General features: G+C 33.2%; 2 protein-coding genes, 1 long non-coding RNA gene and 2 pseudogenes across 3 annotated transcripts; 4 read left to right on the top strand and 1 right to left on the bottom strand.

The window, feature by feature from the left end:
* Positions 1 to 502: 502 nt before the first annotated feature.
* LOC108808008 (CLAVATA3/ESR (CLE)-related protein 16) lies at positions 503 to 826 on the bottom strand. Its single transcript, XM_018580217.1, has one exon. It carries the CDS (start codon positions 824 to 826, stop codon positions 503 to 505), a length of 324 nt encoding a protein of 107 aa, XP_018435719.1.
* Positions 827 to 5,744: 4,918 nt separating this feature from the next.
* On the top strand, positions 5,745 to 8,256 carry LOC108806199 (zinc finger CCCH domain-containing protein 59-like; annotated as a pseudogene).
* Positions 8,257 to 11,876: 3,620 nt separating this feature from the next.
* On the top strand, positions 11,877 to 13,066 carry LOC130496679 (uncharacterized). Its single transcript, XR_008935851.1, has 3 exons — positions 11,877 to 11,976; positions 12,719 to 12,825; positions 12,904 to 13,066. It is a non-coding gene; the product is annotated as an uncharacterized LOC130496679 (long non-coding RNA).
* Positions 13,067 to 14,479: 1,413 nt separating this feature from the next.
* LOC108808007 (uncharacterized) lies at positions 14,480 to 15,306 on the top strand (annotated as a pseudogene).
* Positions 15,307 to 18,155: 2,849 nt separating this feature from the next.
* LOC108806962 (MLP-like protein 328) lies at positions 18,156 to 19,138 on the top strand. Its single transcript, XM_018579181.2, has 2 exons — positions 18,156 to 18,420; positions 18,660 to 19,138. Exons 1-2 carry the CDS (start codon positions 18,234 to 18,236, stop codon positions 18,926 to 18,928), a joined length of 456 nt encoding a protein of 151 aa, XP_018434683.1. The 5' UTR covers positions 18,156 to 18,233; the 3' UTR covers positions 18,929 to 19,138.
* Positions 19,139 to 20,850: the final 1,712 nt, after the last annotated feature.

The following is a 20,850-nucleotide window of genomic DNA, read 5'->3' as shown; positions in this document are numbered from 1 at the left end:
ATTTAAGAATACAGATTAAGTTTTTGTTTACAAGTTTGGAATCTTTGGACCCATTCAGCATACACATAGCATTAATTAATCACTGAACACAAAATGACAACCTTCTTTCTTTGCACAGAGCATGATCTTTGCAGAAATCCATGCATTCAAGTCTTTAAACACTGTTTCTTTCTTAGTTTATGGAACTTTTAAACCTTACAGGTTTAACTAAATAAATACAAAACTATTTCCATTAATTCTTGGATTTCGAAGGGCCGATGGTCATTGGTCACCATTGAAGCAAAAGAGTTACAGCAAAGAGAAACAAGATCATGAACTCTTAGCCTAAGAGAAGAGAAGGCTAACAATAATGATCTAATATCTTCTCTTAAATAACTAAAAGAACATTTATGTAAATAAAAAAATTACGAAAAAGAGAGATTTAGGAGCCAAGATTGCAGGATCAGAAGGCAACTTCTTGAAGATCAAAGAGAAACACCACACGTGTTACTAATTAGCTTTTTCAGTTGTGGAGAGGATTTGGACCTGTGTGAACTAATCTCTTGTCGTCTTTATAAACATCATCTCTGTTTTCTTCTTCACGAGGTGGACCTGTGAAAGACACTGAGTTGCTAGGGTGTTGAAGCGACGACCTTTCATGGAATAGACCAGCCTTTCTCGATGAACGGTAGGATTGGTGATGATGCTGACCAGGAAAAAGAACTGATGATGAAGACAAACCAAACTGAGCAAAGAACAAGATTCCCCATAATAACATGGTGGAGGGTGCTGCTCGTCTCCTTCTTCTTCTTTTTGTGACATGCTCATTTTCTAAAGAGTTTCCCATGGCGGCTTGATGTAAGTGAATATAGAAGTTTTAATGTGTTTTTAGAAGCACATGAGGGAGTGAAAACAGAGTATTTGAGTATACTTCTCTGTTTTCTTTTGAAAGAAACTTTTTGTGGGTGCTTGGTAGTGTATAGGCACTATGGCAGGTATGGATTCAAGAAACGGATGAGCAAAATGGGGTTTTGACTAGTTATGATAATGTTTTTTGGGAAGAAAAGTGATGACTTTTGAGTAGTAGCAGTAGTAGATAAACCCAAAAGACAAAACTCTTTTCTTTGTGTGAGTGAAGTCTAAGTAACAAAAAACTTTGTCTCGGGTTCTTTGGATAATGAGAAAGAAGAGAAGATTATATATTTATATTATGGAGTTAACTTTTTCTTTGTTTTATCTTATGGGTCTCAAAAGATCTTAACCCTTGATTATTCATTGGAGAACCTTCTCACATCTGTACTAGTCAGATCTTTAAGTTTGAAACTTATTTTCAGCTCCAATGCTTTTATTGTTCTCTCTCCGTAAATATTAATTAAAATTAAAAATTCTGCCATTTTGATTGGAGATGGTGCAGTGGATAGTTCAGTATTAATAGCAGTTGTCCCCGGGAGAAAAAAAAAGTGTAATACTATCGAATTTATGTTTTTGGGAGGAGAAAGAGAAGGATATTGATGTAATGTACAAAGTGTATTTACTAATTAAAGCAAGTAGCTTTTAATTGAGAATTACCTTAGCTTTGCTAAATTGGAAAACTAAATCGTTACTGCAGAGATTTTTATGCTTCACACATGTCTTGACGACAAGTCACAACCTCTGTTCTCTGTTTTGTCTCCATCTCTCTTTGTTTTATTCATGTCTTCTTGTTCTGTCTTTCACAAGAGCTTTTTATTTTTTTCTTGCTTCTTCCATGTCCCTCTGCTTTTCAACTCTCAGAGAAAACCATGAACGTGTAGCCATACTCAATTTTTATATCATAGTCAATAGCATCTTTTTTTTTTAACACAGTCAATAGTATCTATTATCCAATTTCTGACATAAACATTGAATTTCAGTTTCACCCTTCTTTAACTCCTGGAAAGTTATGAAAGTAATTTTAATTTTTAGCAAATTTTACTTTACCAAGGATGCTTATAATAAAACAATGAAATTTCTTATGAAGATACAAAACCCATTAATTGGTAAAAACGTGGCTATCTACATAATTATTGATCAATTAAAGATTAAATAAGCAATAATGATTATGATGTACAAATTGACGAGCTTGTGACTACCTTAGTAGTCTCTCTATTTCAGGCATATGTGAGAGAGTGAAACAAAAGCTTCACGATATGTTACCCATATGCAAGTTTTGTGGATTAATAAGAACTTGGTTTTGCATCAACTGGTCTTTTGTTATCAACTCAAAGCCTCAGATGCATTTAAGATCCCTCGATGCATTTCTCATACGATCTCTTTTAATAAATCAGAACATCAATTAAGTGGAGTGACCAGAACTCTCTGCAAGAGCAAACATTATTTCTGAAGTGGTGAATGGTGAAACCTGTTCATGTCGCTCATGATGATGTCTCTTGATGTAAATGTTGCCAATAAACTTGAAGGTAACTTAGAGTGTAACCTTGATTAAACCTAATCTAATTATGATTAAGAAACATAATTAGTCTAGGAGTTATCTAGGTAAGTTAAGTGTGTTTAGAAATCATTAATCTCTATGTAAATAGACGTAAGTTTATTGCATAACTTATGAATTTTAGATATTGTGTTTGAAATATTTGAGTTTTGAGTTATTTTCTCAAGTTAATAAAGAGAGTTATTCTTTATTGTGTGATCTTATATAACCTTAAAAACTTATATTTGGTATTAGAGTCAAACATTGAAAGAAAACGACAACCATGAGAGTTATAACCACGACGAAAACAAAGACAAAAGATGAAGGATCATCTTCGATCAACTGCCCAATATTAAACGCAACAAATTATATGGTGTGGAATATACAAATATTTTTTTTGCTCAAGGTTCAAGGTATGGGAAATTGTGGAGAACAAATCCAGCGAGATAGATAAAAACGACATGGCAATGACTCTTTTATATCAATCTATCCCAGAAACCGAAGAAGGCATGGAGAAGCTTCTTCCCCAGTGGCTCTTTTGGTTAAGATGATTGACAAAACAATGAGGAACAAGCTTACTATTATTCAGAGGGAGGGAGATAAAGAGTTTGAAGAAGGGATGAGAATATTGGTTTGCCACGAGATAGAAATTTATAGTTTTTGAAGTTTGGAGTAAGGATAAGAAGATATAATTTTTGTTCATGCAGATAAAAGTAGGACACACTTGTTAGAAAAAGGATTTTTTTTTTAATTCAAGTTTAACATTCTATAAAAAAAAATAAAGAGACTACTAGGGTGAAATTATTTCAGTGACCAATAATTAAACTACACATCTTTGTTGTGGACTCTATTTTTTAACTTTCAACTAGAAGGGCTCACTATATCTATTATTGTTTCATATTATTGTTTCTAGTCGAACAAATGATTAATTAAGCTTTGTTATGGAAATCTATATCTTATAAGCAGTGGTTAGTACTACAAGAATTAGTCACTAGACTTGATGATGGTGTACGTAGTTTTAGGTTTCTAATGTTTTAACTTTTAAGCAGACTACATCCAAAAGAAGAAAAGGCTGATTTAGACAGGGTTATGTTTCCCTGTGATGTTGAATATGTTTATGCGATTGCTGCCTATGACTATATATTCAATATACAATAAATAATATACCGATTGTTAAATATGTTGACCAAAGTAAAAAACTATCATTGTGGAGGTTGAAGCATAATAAAACAGATTTATCTACTAGCATAATCTTCCCAAATATGGAATAAAAATTCTTAAAACAGATTTTTTTTATTCATCCGCATACATGTACGGCTATAAATATTTTTAAAAGCAAGATTTTATATTGTTTTTTTTGAGAAAAAGATCTTGCTTTTTGTTAAAATATGTTTTCTAAAAACATAAAATCGAAAACAAGCAGTGTAATAATGTAATAATATAATAATATAATCGATGATATATATTTTGGATATAATCACTTTCTAATAATATAATCAATGAGATATATTTTGGATGTAATCACTTTTTAAAAATATATAAGAAGTAATTTTCTAGATGTGCGGATATAAATATTTTTTAGAAAACCAAAATATAATAATTTGTGTAACGTTTTATTATTGTATTATATGTTTTTTAATTACAATATATTTATAAGTTGTTTAGTTTCAGTCTTATAGTTTTTTGAAATTTTTTGACTTGACCATGATATTTATATCTAAAATCACCAATGTAAAAACTAAGAACTCATCTAAACGAGTCAATTATTTTTGATTCACCTTCTACCAACTCATTCTCGAATTTCTTAACTAAATCATCAAGTTCAATGAATATACTTTTCAATAAAATATTGAGAATGTGAGTTAGACTACTATATAGAATTAAAGAATAAAATTTGGATTTTTGTAAAGGTAATATTAGCATAAGTCAATAGAAACAACTCTTTTGAGAAATTTCTTTGTGAAATTTCTATATCATATTTTATTATTTAAAGAACTTAAATAATAAAAAATATTTTTATATAAATCAAAAGGAATATAATATAAATATATAATATCTAGTATAAAATTATATCTAAACCATATAATTAAAGAGAAACAAAATTTTTATATTACATATCAAAACCATATAATTTAAGAGAAACAAATTATTTTATATTACATATCAAAACTGTATTATCCAAAATAAAATATATTTAATATCTAAATTAATATCAATTTCTCTTATCTGTATAACATGCGTTTTAATTAAAAATAAATAAATCTGAAATCATATTGGTTAATATCTAATATTCCACTAATAAAATAAATATATCAAATTATCTAGAAATATCTTTTTAAAATATTTAAAAATATATCTCTATATAAATAAACAGCTAATTCTTTCAAATTTGAATCATCAACACAGATATTTCAATATGTTAAATTCTACCTTATTCATAAAAGGTATATAAAAAAATACATCCATCGTTTTTGTTATAAAAATTTATTCATCTTTGAATAGATGAAAGATCAAAATGAATATCATAAAATAACTATATGATAGAACAATATTTTGAATAACTCAGTTAGCTACACATTTTATCACATTAACAGTTATAACATGTAATATAATCATCTAAAGGTTTGAATACTTATAATACCTATAATGTTTTTACTCCGTAAAAATAATGATTTCATTTTAAAATGTGATGCATATAATTTTTATTTATTGTTTCTTCGCAAAAAAATGTTTACAAAGAATTTTTCTTAAACATTAAGTAGATTTAATTGAGTTTATGTTAATGTGTAACTTTTTAGTGTAAAGTTATACATTATATAATGTAATTTTAAAATGGTCTTAAATAATATTTTTCATTTTTGAAAATTTATTAGCTATAAATTTTATAAGTGATTTGTGAAATTTCAATAATTCACAAACTTCAATATAAACCCAAATAAACAAAATAAAAAATTATACGCTGTTTGCCTGCAGAGTACTGCTGTATTTGCAAGTGCCTTATAATAACTATATAAACAATAGGAAACTGATTGAACTAGATTAAAATCAAACTAGAATATAGAAAGAAACATCATCGAAAATTTCAATATTCTTTAAAATCAAACACATCAAAAACATCACAACTTAATAACTCACAAAAAATGTAAAACTAAACTAAATAAAATTAAATATTAATAACTATTATTGCAAGGAGACCCTTTTTCTTGACCATAAAATTCGTCCCACGTTTCTATGGGCCTTGGTTGAGCCCAACACAGAAACCGCAATAAACCTCCACGTCCTATAAATACATCTCAAAGGCAAGAGTTAATTCATTCGTCTCTTTGCTTCTTCTATTGCTCTCTCGCGAGTCGTCGAAGATATAGATCGTACGTTCGTTTGATCTGTCAGGTTTGCTTCTTCTTCGACTATAGATCTCCCCGCGTTTACGATGATTTCTTCGTGCGCTTTCAATTTCGGTTTTCGCTTCGTCTCGATCTTCGCCATTCCTATTCGCATCGATCACTCAGGAAGCTAGGGTTTCGCCGATGAATGATGAACGCTTTTGTACCTCTCTTCTTGGGTGGCGATTTCAGAAGATCGATCATCTATGGCGTTATGATTAGATTAGGGTTAGGGTTAGGGTTAGGAATTGACGATTAGATTTATTAGGTTTTGTTTTATGATTTTCTGTGGACTTGGTGCGCTGCGATACTTGGATTGTTAGCATCATGAACGAACTTGGGAGTATCAGAGGATTGGAGGTTTTTTAAACTCAGTCTTCTTACTCCTTGGGAAGCGTGTTACTCTTCTGAGGCTTTCTGTGGATCATCATGGGTGAAGCAGCAACAGAAATCGTCTCTCTTTGGGTACAATCTGCTAAAGTTAGTGTTTTTGTCAATGTGTGTTTATAGTATGAGTTACAAGGCGCCAAGGAGATACTATGAAAGAAGGAACTTTGGAGTGGAAAGACGGCAAGATTTCGCAGCTGATGTAGTTCCCAGAAGACCTTATGAAAACAAGGGTCCTAATAAGTCTAGGAATCTGGTTTGGACAGCATCAGATGCCAACACGGCAAGGAAGAATGGTAGCACTTATGGGTCAACGAAACCGCAAGTTCCAGGCGCAGCATCTAGTGTGTCAAACCTGCAGAGGAAGGTTGCTGCATATGGGCAAAGAAGCTCGTCTGTTTCAGACACGAGAGGTTGGGGGTCTAATGATAGAGGCAGTCCCAAGCGTAAGGAATGTGTGTGTAAGTTTTGGAAAGCTGGAAACTGCAAGAAGGGTGATCAATGCTCTTTCTTGCACTCTTGGACTAGCCTCCCCGGAATGGTCATGGTAGCTGCTCTTGAAGGACACAAGAAGGTTTGTTTCCTTTCTAAACACTCTCTTTGTTACTTTTGACAATTTGCTATAAACAGAAAACGTTTTTTTTTTCTTTTTTTTTTTTGCTAACTTGCTGTTGTCTATAGGATCTGAAAGGGATTGCACTTCCTCAGGGTTCAGATAAACTCTTTTCAGCCAGTAGCGATGGTACATTGCGAATCTGGGACTGCCACACTGGCCAGTGTGTTCATACAATCAACCTCCAGGCGGAAGCAGGGTCGTTAATGAGTGAAGGCCCATGGGTTTTCCTTGGCTTGCCAAATGCTGTAAAGGTTAGTTTAAAGTAATCTCGTATACGTTTGCATTTATGCCACTCGTCTATAATCTTGAGTGGGATTTGTTGTGTTGGCTTTGGCTCTGGTCTCATAGTTTTTGTTTACATGCAACTCTGCAGGCATTTAACGTTCAAACCAGTAAAGATTTGCATCTTAACGGAGTTGTTGGCCAGGTCCGTGCTATGACTGCTGGCAATGGAATGCTTTTTGCTGGGACAAGTGTAAGTTTTTTAGTTTCCTTTTTTCCTATCCGTGTTAGTTATCTGCTTCCTTGTTGGTTCTAAAGTAAGTTGGTTTTGTGCAGTCTGGTAGTATCTCTGTCTGGAAAGCAACTGAGACCGAGTCTGATCCTTTCACATATCTCACATCTCTGGAGGGACACCATAGCGGTGAAGTCACATGCTTTATTGTTGGAGGTCAGCGACTATACTCTGGTTCTGTTGATAGAACAATAAAGGTGTGGGATCTCAATACACTGGAATGTACAATGACACTGAGGCAACATACCGACACTGTCACCTCCCTCCTATGTTGGGATCAATATCTCATATCGTCTTCTTTGGATGGGACTATCAAAGTCTGGTCTTCTTCTGAAAACGACAGCTTGAAAGTTACTCATACACGCAGACAAGAACAAGTAAGTTTACTATACACCTTATTCCCATTACAAACAACCACATTTATGAAAAAAATGTGTCTTAATGGTTTCTTTCTTGATGGTTTGGAACAGAGTGTGCATACTCTTTGTGGGATGAGCGATGCAGACGGCAAACCGATTGTATTCTGCTCTTATGAAAACGGAACGGTCAGCATATGCGATCTACCATCGTAAGTGGATCTTTAGTCCTGAAGTCTCTCTAGCTCTATTGTCACTTTAACCTTAATCATCGTTACTCATCTATTCTGTTTTTTTTTTGGGTTATGCAAACAGTTTTGAAGAGAGAGGAAAGATGTTCTCTACGAACACGGTCGGTGCAATCACAGTTGGTCCTGAAGGGTTGTTATTCAATGGAGACAAGAGTGGGAAGCTGCGTGTTTGGAGTTTAGCCGGCACCAAAGCCGTTTAACAATTCTTGTTGATTTAATATGTACATGAGTTTAAGAAATCGTTCTTATGTAATGACGGGGGTATTATTAAGAACGAAATTAATTCCAAAATACGCTCATTAAATTTTATCATTAATTTGTGTTGTAATCTTGCCAAAAATATAGATTTAGAAGTAAACGTAAAACTCTTGTTTAAGACGAATAAAGAATATCAAAATCTTAAACAAAATAATCTCTGGTGTAGAGTTGAAACAGTCTGGTGTAAATCTTAAACAGTTCCCACGTTTGTGTCTCCGCATCTTTGTCATCCCAAACCAGATTTGTATTGTCACCCTCCACTGATTACATAAGAGATAAGGAGACTCATCTCAATCATATCCTCATAACTCCCATCTGATACTCTTATGTTGCGAGAAACTCTCTCTTTTTCAAGTACTTAGGAAGCAATTTGAGCTTCTTATCCCTGACCAAGCTGACCTTTGTGACCTTAAGTAGCCTAAGCAGGATATTAAACACTTGGTGACTTTAACTTCATCCCCTTCTTTGTGTCCCTCTTTACTTGGACTATTAGTCTTTCTTTCTTGATCCCACAAAGGTTTGTTTTCCTTTCATGCGTTTCTTAGACATGAGCTAAACAATAAAAATTAGCTTAACATATAATCAAGAACATGAAACACATTTTTTATTTTTTGAATGAATGTAAAAATTTATACAATCAAATACTTTGTACATCAAGTGCGGCCTGTTCTAACATTGCTTTGAAGAAAAACAGAGATCAAGTAGATTCAGAAAGTGGATTCATCTTGCATTTTCCCGCAGCTTAAGGTCTGGTTGCCAACCAAATACGTAAGCCATTCTCCAAAGAGTTGTCAACTATTTACTGGAGAGACGGTCCTATCTACGTTTTTAATCAGATAGTGCAGTGTAGACGGAGCTACACCATGTCGTCTGGAATTTCTTTCCCTTCAAAGGCAATGTGCTGTTGCTTGCAGAGTGTAACGCAGAAGAAACATCTCTGTTTTAGCTATGGTACTGTCTGATATCAAAGTTGGTGAGGCTAGACCAGTCTGCAGCATACAGGTTCCCTAAAATTCTCTCGGTTAGAGACCTCCCCATATCTGCTCATAGTATGAACATTGAAAAAGAGGTGCTGGTGAGTTCCCTTCATTTGCTTTCACAGAACACAAGTGATGTCCACTGCCACATTCCATTGTTCAATTCTATCACCTGTAGCAAGTCTGTTATTCATCACGATCCATTGAAAAAAGGAATATTTCGGTGTTGCGTGCGTGAACAAACCATACTCCTTTACTCCATGGAACAGTTGGATATACTTTTATTTGGTTCCATGTCTCTTTCGGTGAGAACTTGTTCTATATATTTATCTCCTTTCATTTTCCAAAGCGAAATGTCCTCCTCTCCTTGAACTACTCTGTTTTTTGCCTTTTCAATCTCATCTTCTTTATATTTTAACATGACTTTTTTCTTTGATTCATTTGGCTTATTCAGATGGGTACCTTGAGCTGTTGGAACTAATCAAATTGGCAGCTTCAGGTTGCTTCTTGACCTTAATACACATTCATTGCTTATTCTTTACACAATTGTATGCATGTAGCAGAATTAGCCTTATTAGAGAATGATGAGAGTAGATGATTGGAAGAATTGTATATTGACTCTCATAAAAATAATAGTTAGGACTACATACATATTTATACTAATGATATTTCCTAATCTATGTAGATACAAATATATCTAATATCTTATATAATAAATATACAATATTTGCTAATAATATCAATGATACTCTATATCTTTCTATATGCCCCTCAATCTCAAGGTGGTAATGGTGTAGTGGAATGGCAAGCTTGAGATTGACTTGTGGTAATTTGAGTACTTGGATCAAAGGCGGAAGATGGCTGTGCTAGTGGTGAGGAGATGGATGGACGGTGATGATAACAACGTGCCTACTTTGGTGGTTGTGATCTTATTGACGAGCGCAAACGCTCTAGAAGCTTTGATGGTTGGAAATGCAGCAGAGACCCATAATCTCGTTTTGATGAGATGTTGAGTTGGAGGAGAAGAAGCACCTTGGCTTGGGAACCAAAAAAAAAATAGAAGCTCAAAGGCTTATAGATTCAGAGGCTCGTTAAGCTTGAATGATGGTTGGAAATGCATGTTTTGCTTGTTGATGATGGTAGGAAGCACTTTGGCTTGGTAACAAAATCATTTTTTTTTTATGTTTTTTTTTCAATACACAAGAAATATAGAACAAAGAAAACGTTTACTGTTTTTTTTTTTTTCAAAAGAAAAAAAAAAGATTCAGAAGTCTTTGGAGACTTGAATAATAAGAAGCTCCATGGCTTTAAGAAAAAAAAAGAAGCATTAAGCTTTGATTTTGGAAGTAAAGCCACGATGGCTTAAGAATTATAAAGATAAAAATGAACCATGAATATAAGAAGCACTAGGCTTGGATTCAGAGGTCTATAATAGACTTGAATAACAAAAAATTCAATGGCTTAGATTCAGAGGTTCACACGAACATGAATCGTGAAAGCATATAGCTTAACAGAAAATATAATAGAGGCTCAATGGTTTGAAATCAAAAAAATAAAGAAGCTCTGTAGCCTGAAAAAAAAAAAGACAGAAACGGAGCAGATCGTTAGATCATTGTAGCTGTGATACCATATTAGAGAATGATGAGAGTAGATGATTGGAAGAATTGTATATTGACTCTCATAAAAATAATAGTTAGGACTACATACATATTTATACTAATGATATTTCCTAATCTATGTAGATACAAATATATCTAATATCTTATATAATAAATATACAATATTTGCTAATAATATCAATGATACTCTATATCTTTCTATAAGCCTCACCAGAAGACAAAAGGTTATTCAGTTTTATGCTGTGTCATTGGCCCCGAAGACTCAAACAATGTTGCTTCTCTTTCCATTGATACGTTCAAAAGTAATCCTGTTTTGACACAGACCTATACGAGGGTTGTTGCTGTTGCAACTCATAAAGGCATAGGAAAAATGGCAAGGCCGGTTTAGCTCCTGACCTTGAAGGAAGGCTAGGTATCCCATTTTCAAAGCTCTTTTGGTACTCTTGTGGTGATTCCATGTTTGTTGGATTTTTTGAGAATGAAACAAAAGGCTTTAATCATTTTTTTATATTTCCTTTCGTTCGTGTAAAACATAACTAAATTACACTGCTTTGATGTTCCTGGCCAGGTTTGGCAGATGGAATGGGGCATGACTGGAGTTAATATACATTTTCAATGTGAGTTACAATAATCACAAAATAGATTATTTTTTTTTTAAATTCAAAAATTATAATTGATTTCAACAATTAAAATAATCATATCAACTAATTTTGGTTTTCTTATTGACCGTTCTATAATTCTATTTAAATTTTTTATCAAAATCTAAAAATTACATATCAAATAGTTCTCTTAATTTTTAAACCTAAATATCTAAAAGAGTAGCAACTCACCGGTTTAACAAATAGTCGATTGATTGCAAAAAGTTTCGGTTATTATCAAGGTTTGATTAGCGAGCAGGTTTTACTTAATAAAAAAATTAAATCGATGTATATATGGAAGAAGACAAATATATTAATAAAGGGTAATTTTGGTAGTAACAGCAAAAATGGCATCACAATTTGTGAGACCTAGTTTACTGTTGCTTTTTAAAAAAATGAATTTATTTCGATTAAACTCTGTTTGTTAGTGGCGGTATCATCTTCTCCAGTCATTTCTCTAATATCTTGCTCCCCAAGCATCACAGAGAAGGGAGAGAATCTAGAGGACAGGAAGGAGAATCAAGAGCTGTTACTTTTGTATCTGAGATTGAGGTAAAGTAGAATCTTAGTTACGATTGCTCTCAAGGTTTGCTTAATCTCTAGAATCTCTTCTCTGCAACTTTGATTTCGAATCCGCGTCGTTTTCTCTGGTTTAGTGGAGTCGGCGAAGACTCATCCCGTCTCTACTTCTGGTTTCTGTTTTCTGTTTTCGTTGATTAAGTTGCTTTTTGGCTCTTTCTTCTTGTTCGTTGGGGGAAAAAATGCTTTCGCTGATCATCAATGATTTTGAATCTGTAATCTATTATTTGAAAATACAATTCTCTCAAATAGCATATTTTAAGTTTTTGTCACAAAAATAGCACCAAAAAAATAAAATGACCAAAATAACATCTTTTTGTTTTGAAAAATTTAATATTTATTTTTTATTTTTAAAAATTTAGTGATAACAAAAATAGCACTCAAAAAATGAAATGACCAAAATAACCAAGTTTTTGTTTTGATAACATCCTTTACTTTCTCTGCTTTTACGGCATTGATGTATATCTTTAGGTTCCATTGTTTTTGAGACTCGGCTCTCAAGACATAATTGTTGTATCACTGGTTCTGTGTGTGTGTTTGCTTGATAGTGCATGTTTTTAATCTGGCATGAGTACTAACTCTTCCCTGAGATTAATTTCCATTTCTACAAAAGCTTATAAGGGACCTTTATGAGCAGTGTTCCTCTAAGTGCGTTCGGTTATGTCTTCTTCTTACATTGGTTTTTGCATTGAGTTTTGGTTTTGCTTACCTGCAGAAATGGATCCCAAGCAACCAGTGGTTTTGCAGCTTTTAGAGAGCTTGAAAGAGTCATACATGAGCAATGATTTCAAGACATGTCAACAACTGTTGGGTCAGATCAAGGTTGGATTAACTTCAATCTCATTTCAGACCTTCTCAGCAATAACACTAATTTATTGTCTTCCTTTTTTTTCTCTTCAGGAAATTGTGGATCAAAAGGCAAGTCTTCATGAAACCAACAATCGAGAACCAAATAAAGATGACTGGCCAAGGAACGAGAGAACTACTTTGAATTCAGTAATTCAGTAAACTTATGTAATTCAGTAAAATTATGTAATTCAACAACGAGTATACTGATTCGGTGTGGCAAACAATCGTACAGATGACATTTTAAAACATATATACACATTTGTTTGTTCAATTTGGGAAGAAAAAACAATCATAAGTATGTTTTGAAACATTTTTCGCCTGAAGAAGACAATGTCATGGCAAGAGGATAATAAGGGTAGTCTGAGTAATTTGTTAGTAACTGCAAAGATGTTACCATATCATTGTGGGCAGTTTAACATTGTTTTTTCTTATTTCAATTGAACAATGTTTGTACACAACCTACTTGATCTATAATTATTCTGTTAGGATGAACAAAAAAAGTTAACTCCTTTTTAAAGTCTTTTGTTTTTCTGTTTTCTTTTTTCTTATTTGAAGCTCTACAATATAAACAACTTTTACTTTATTGTTATTACCTTTTGGTTTTAGTTTGTAATCAAAGATTATCTGTTTACTATATTGTTATTACCTTCTTTTTCACATTCTAAGTGTTGGAAATTTCCACCTTAGTTCACTTATATGTTTATTTTTCTAATTTCCCCTTATCATGATATAGCTTTTTCTTGCAAACTGAAACCAAAATGCGAAAGGTAATAACAGTACAATTCTTAGTAATGAACAAAAACCAAGTATTCATTGAAATGAAACCGATAATGAACAACAAAAGCTTCCTCTTGACATGAAATATGTCGTCCCCAACCCTTGGGAGGAAGAGTATGAACTGCTTGACGACTTTATCAAGTTTCCTCTTGACATGAAATATGTTGACTCCAACCATTGGGAGGAAGAGTTCGAAGAGAATACAAAGGATGAAGACTTGAGCAAGATACCTTTTGATCCATGATGGATCACCAAAAACAATGGGGGTGATGAATGTAAAGATAAAGACCCTGCAACTATTGATGAGAAAGATGTGAAGGAAGATAATCAAGAGGATGAAGAATAGGATGATGCAAAAGGATGAGTACGATTCTGATGCTAAAGAGGATGAAATCCAGCAGCCTTTATGTCGATCATCACAAATCAAAAATGTAAATGCTACTAAGTAACACAGTTTGGAGACGCAAATACCTGATTCCACCAAAACCTTCTGCTCTCTTTCAACAGATACTTTTGAAACTCAACTTCATAATCTCTGCATCATTTGCATAACATCATTTCACTGAAAGATTATGCCTAACGTTATACTCCTATATTCTTGGATCTCGATACTTGACCATATCCCTATTATAGAGGATTCGTAGAACTACCTCTAGTATATATTAATTGTATGATGTACATTGTTAATCAAGGAAATACATACAATTTCATGGTATCAGAGCCTCAAGCTCTTGAGACCCTAATCTCCTCTTTCTCGTCTTTTTCTTTTCTCTTTCTCTAAATCTCTTTTCTCCTCTCTTCTCTCAAGTTCTATATAAATGGCCGCCGCCAATCAAGACGTTGAACGTGCTTTGGCGTCACAAATATCAAAACCCACATCCCTCTCACTCTCGACTTTGAAGATCACAACTATGACGCTTGGCGTGAGTTGTTTCTCACACACTGTCTCGCGTTTGATGTACTCGGTCACCTCGACGGCACCGCTCTCCCTGCTAACGATGATGACATGCCATGGAAGAAGAGGGACGGCTTGGTCAAGCTTTGGTTATACGGCACCTTGACACAACCATTGTTCCGCAGCACTTTCCAAACCGGTGGTTCCGCTAGAGACATCTGGTTACGTATTGAGAACCAATTCAGGAACAATAAAGAACTCAAGCAATCCAACTCGATCATGACTTGCGCACCACGGAGATTGGCGACCGTACAGTACACAAGTACTATCAAACTCTGAAATCTATCTCCGATCTCTTGGCCAACCTCGACGCTGCAGTCCCTGACATAACTCTTGTGATGTATCTTCTCAACGACTTGAACGAGAAGTTTGACAACATCATCAATGTCATCAAACACAAGGAACCTTTTCCAACGTTTGATTCAGCGAAATCCATGTTTCTCACCGAAGAAACTCGCCTCAAGAAGGAACAAAAGACACCGGTAGCTGCAGACAGCCCTTCTTCATCAACTGTTCTCACGATTTCAACAGAGAAACAACCACAACGACCGTACAATAGAAACAGAAAGCAGTCCAACAAAGGCCGTGGTCGCGGACGCAACAATCAGCAACGCCCTTGGAACAGCAACTGGCAAAACAACAACTGGTCACACTTGAAAACCAACAACAAAAGTGTAGGAACCTTATTTCACTACACTCTTAAATCTTTAAACTCCCCGTAGTATGACGGTTGCATAGCGCTCAGATTCCCATGATACAACTGCAACATTGTTTCTGTTTACCATCACTGAAAAACAGAATCTATCGATCCTAGTTTTGTGTTGTACTCTCAGACTGAAGAACTAAAAAACACTAACATGACTATTCAATATAGGAGAATGTTGTTTTTTCTTTTGGTATTTGATGTGTGTCCTTTTCTACATTGCCATAAGGCTTTATATAGAAAATAATGAGAAGCACAAGTTTCATTTTTCAATATAAAATAAAACCTCTCATAGTGCACTAATGGAATCTTTATTTCTTGTTATTATTATGTGTGCATTTCACATTTTGACCAAAAAATGAAAGAGTAGAATTATTATTGTTTGACTCATTCAAACAAAATAATATACTATAAATGAATTTTTTTTTTATATTTTATCAATATAAAAGATCACATATATTTGATTTATAAGATTAAGTTAATGAACATAAAGTCCAACTAACAAATCAAAACCCAAATCCAAATATCTAATGTGTATATTTGTAACTTTATACAAGTTTCTCAAATCACACACATTAGATCTCCATTTTTCATTCATACTAACTCTATTTTTGGCATATGAATACATTGCTAAAAAAATAGTTCCAACAGTTTTGACTATTATACTGTAGCCATGTTCAGTACAGTGAAGCTGCGATCGCTTCAGGCGATAAGAATCAGTCATCAAACTAGGCAAAAACAAAAGTGCCATAATAATCAAGTGACGCTGGATCAACTTTTACAAGGATTGACTATGGTTATTCTGCCGCTGTGTAAAATAGCGTCACTTAACATGGTGATGCGGCTGTTTCTGAACGTTAAAAGTACCGTTGCCAGTGGTAGTCTCCACATACTTGAACAAGAAGTTAGTTATAGTTTTATCTAAACATGCTCGACTGTTTGACCAAAATAACGCATGCATCCATTAGGCTAAAACAAATCTGCAAATCGTCTGTCCTTTTTTCGGTTCTCAAAACACTCCCTCCGTTCGAATTTTTTTTTATCACAATAAGATACTAAGATAAATCTTAGTATGAATCAGCAAAGGCCGAATTGCGAGTATCAATCCAGTGTGGTACCCCGGTGTTAACATATGAGAAAACATGCTTCCTTGTTCAAGCTTGTTTTGCCAGGAAGTCGATTTGGGTGTTACTGGATCTCCCTCCGTTTAAATATATTTAATATTTTAGATGATTTTTGTTGTTTCATAAAAGAAAATATTTATATATATATGATAATTTTGTTTTTATAAAATTTATATAATCAGTTACATTTTACGAATTCCATTTTAAATTACAAAGATTAAATTTAAATTAAATTTTAATATTACTTATAGGAAAATTTAATTTCTTAATATATATGTATAATGTATTGATGTACAACATCTTCCGATATAAAACAGAGTGGAGTATTATTCAAAACTGAACGGTCATTTTCAATCAGGTTTCTATCAAATTTATTTTATTTATCTTTTCTTGTCATCATCGAATTATTTTATATGTCGAGAAAAGTGATTGTTACCTGCTTCATTAATTTATGTTTTCCATAATGTCCTGGCTATGATTTTCTAGGCATGCCAAATTGTCAAATATCTTTTGGGGACGGATCCAGTGGACATGAATGTAAAATCCTAATTATTGGTATTTATGTTATGAAAGTGCATTTACTTTTTCAGGAACACATCTATTTAAAATTTTAGATTTAAGTGTGTTTTGATTACAATAGTGGAAGATAAGTGATATATCAGGAAGTGATTTGCGATATTGGCAAGCGAAACCAAAGCACAAAAAAAATTATGTGTTGATTGCAGAGTCAGTAAACAATGATTTCGAAACTTTGAAAAAATTAATGCACTATCTGTCAGACGAGATGGGATCTACGGGCCGAGAGAGACCATGAAAAGCCTTTTAGCCTTGGACGGCCAGATATGTGGTATCAGAACTTATTAGCTATCTCAGTTCTAATTCGAGAAGTGTCTTAAGACATGTTGTGGTGCACAACAGAAGTATTACGCTCTATTAGTGGGAGTGAATTGTAACATCATGATTTTTGGTATATGATGAAATACTTAACAAAATTGATTTGGCTTTAACTATATTATTAAAATGCACTTACTTTTTTGAAAACACATTCATTTAAAATTTCAGAGTTACATGTTTCATCTGGAATAGTAGAAAGATATTGATGTATCGGGAAGTTACTTGCGATATCGTGCAGCCGAAGCATGAAGGATATTCGCAATATGTGGTTCATAAGCAAAAAATATTAGTCGTGTATGGTTGAGGCGTCTTGCTACTATTAAAAACTAGTATAGTACAAGGTTAACTATTTTTAAAGTTGATTGATATATGACGACGATGCATTTTTTCTTCTTCTAAATGCATGTTAATGCTTATCATTCTACGTACGACAAGAACTTGACACACGTGAATTACGATTCGTATCACCTTACACTTACAAATTAACAATAATTTTATTATTTTTTTCTTTTGATTAATCAGAGGTGATCCGGCGGTTGTGGTCAACCGACTAATTCCCCTAAACCCAAGACCCACCTGCGTCTGTACTTTCAAGCGGTTTAAGTTATTCCGTGGCCAGTGCGAATCAAACCCGGATTTGTATTGGGATCTTTGGCTCCCTCAAAATTAATAGGTCAACTTGTGCAGGTTAATCACCGATCGTTAATTTCTTTACACCAAATTATATTGTAAATATTTGACCAGAGGATTATATTGTAATAATGGAAGTGAGAGACATCTTGTAAAAACATTGTTTAATGTAAAATTTGTTTTAACCGCATTTCTCTATATAAAGAAGGAGATCACAAGGGAAAATATTCATCAACCAAAGAACCAAACCGAAAAAACACACACACTTTACTCACAACACAAAGAAGATAAGAGAGAGATGGCGACGTCGGGAACATATGTGACTGAGGTACCGTTGAAAGGATCGGCGGAGAAACACTACAAGCGATGGAGAAATGAGAACCACGTCTTTCCCGACGCCATTGGCCACCACATCCAAAGTGTCACCGTCCACGACGGTGAATGGGACTCTCATGGGGCCATCAAGATTTGGAACTACACATGCGGTAACAATACACTTAACATAATTGATTATAATGAACGACTTCAAGCTAGGGCTTTTAGTAATATTATTGCCAGCTGTTACGATGATAGTCTATATGAAGGTACATACAAAATTAATGAATATCTAACTGCACCGTTTTTCATAAATTCAAACATTGGTGATAAAGAAGCCAGTTTCAAAAAAAAACATTGGTGATAAATAATGAATAAAATACACATTTAAAATTAAATTTGTATGTAGATGGGAAACCGGAGGTGTACAAGGAGAGGAGAGAAATCGACGACGAGAACAATGCTGTCATTTTTAGAGGTCTTGAAGGACACCCGATGGAGACTCTTAAGGTGTATGATGCCATCTTACAGTTCATTCAAAAGTCGCCTGATGATATCATCTGCAAGATCACTATGATCTGGGAGAAGCGAACCGATGACTCGCCTGAGCCCATCAACTACATGAAGTTTGTCAAGAGCATGGTTGCTGATATGGACAACCATGTCGTCAAAGCTTAAAAAAATCCCATCCTCCCCTATGACCCTATCTTTCGAACCATCATCGTCATATATGGCTCCATTCGTGTATGTGTGTGTCGGTTTATCTGTTGAAATCAATATAATAAATAAGGAGGCTCATGTATGGTATTATTAATTACGATTACTGCTTGCGGTTTGTAATATGCTTTCATGTTGTTTAAAAAAAGGTTTATATGCTTTCATGTTTAATTATGCTTAACCATTGATGGCAAGATGTTGCATGTATATCCACTTATATATGTATCTTTCCTAGTTAATGATGTCTTTATCAATGTAGAAACAAAACAAAAAACAAAATGTATATACATACTCTCTCTGAATTGAAAAGATTGATGATCAAGGATTTGCACACATATAAATAAAACTTAAATACATATTTTAATTAATTAGTTTTTGTTAGTTTTATTTGCTTCCTCAATAACATTCTACCATTCATATTTTTATATTTTAATTTGTTTTAGTTTTAAAACAAAATACATTAATTAAAATTAGAATATCAATCTTTTGTATACAAAGAAAAAATAACTAAATCATCAGTTTTCTGTATACAACGCGGGATTAATTTGTTATTTGGGTATGTACTTTTTTGACGAAATGCGTATGTACTAATTCCTCGGTGCGTCTCTTTTTTTTATTAAACAAATGGAAAGAGTATATAAAGCATCAACTGCTAAAGTGCTAATGCTTTATGAATCATTAATATTAACTTCCGTACCTTGCGCAGAATGAGTTTTTTATATGTAATTATATTTTATTAGTATAAACAATAAAATTTTGTTATTGATAATCTTTTCTACATTTAATTAGGGTGGGTATTCGGGTACTAATGGGGTCTAGTTTAAGTCTATTCGGATTTTAGATTTTTGGATTAAATATTTTAGTCGTATTTATGTATTTATAAATTTGGTTTCGGATTCGATTCGGGTTTGGATAATCCGTTTAAGTTATTTTTAAAAAATTAAAATTTATATATACTTTTAATTAATTTCTAAAATTTAAAATAAACTAATATATAACATACATATTTGAATAATGTATACCAAAATATTTAAACTTAACATAAAAATTAGTTTAGCTTAAATATTTAGATAAAAAATCAATAGATATTTTAAGTATTTCTCGTATTTTAAATATCGTTTAACTATTTTAGACATGTATTTTTAAATATTTGTATATATATAAAAATATTTTGAACAACTTTAAAATATTTAATATATTTTAGATATTTAAATCTAAAAATAATTATTATATTTAAGTATATAAATCTGATTCAAATATATTTGGATATCTAAAATATTTTGGTTTTAGTCAGGTTTGGTTCCAGTTCTCTGGATACTAAAATTTTGGACCCATTTAAAAACTTAATCAATTTCGGTTCAGATTCAATCATAATTTTCAGACCAGATTTGATTCAGTTTTTCAGATTTGGAGATTTCTTTCAGCCATATATTTGATTGTAACCATTTTTAAAGTCAAAACAACGTAACTCATTTACTTACTCATTAAAAAATATTCCAGACCAAGAAACGATGGACTGAAAGAACCGAGCTAAAAAGGTTTATATAAGGGAAAGTTTTGAAAAATTGTTAGATGGGGACCAACTAACAAAATAACCATAAAAATCCTTAGTAAATAACTAAATATAGGGTTTTTGTTTAACGGAACGCAATTGTAAAGTGTGAAGTAGGGCTGGGCGTTCGGGTACCTATTTGGGTTTCGGTTCAGTCCATTCGGGTTTCGAGTTTTCGGGATCAAAGATTTTAGTCCCATTCGGATATTTCTAAATTTCGGTTTGGGTTCGGTTCGGATCTTTGCGGGTTCGGTTCGGGTTCGGATAACCCATTTAAAATGTTTTTAAAATTTCAAAATTCATTATATACTTTAAATTTTCATAATCTATA

The sequence above is a fragment of the Raphanus sativus genome, chromosome 6 (genome assembly GCF_000801105.2).
Source record: "Raphanus sativus cultivar WK10039 chromosome 6, ASM80110v3, whole genome shotgun sequence".
NCBI classification, from domain to species: domain Eukaryota; kingdom Viridiplantae; phylum Streptophyta; class Magnoliopsida; order Brassicales; family Brassicaceae; genus Raphanus; species Raphanus sativus.
This window is presented reverse-complemented; position numbering and strand designations above follow the sequence as displayed.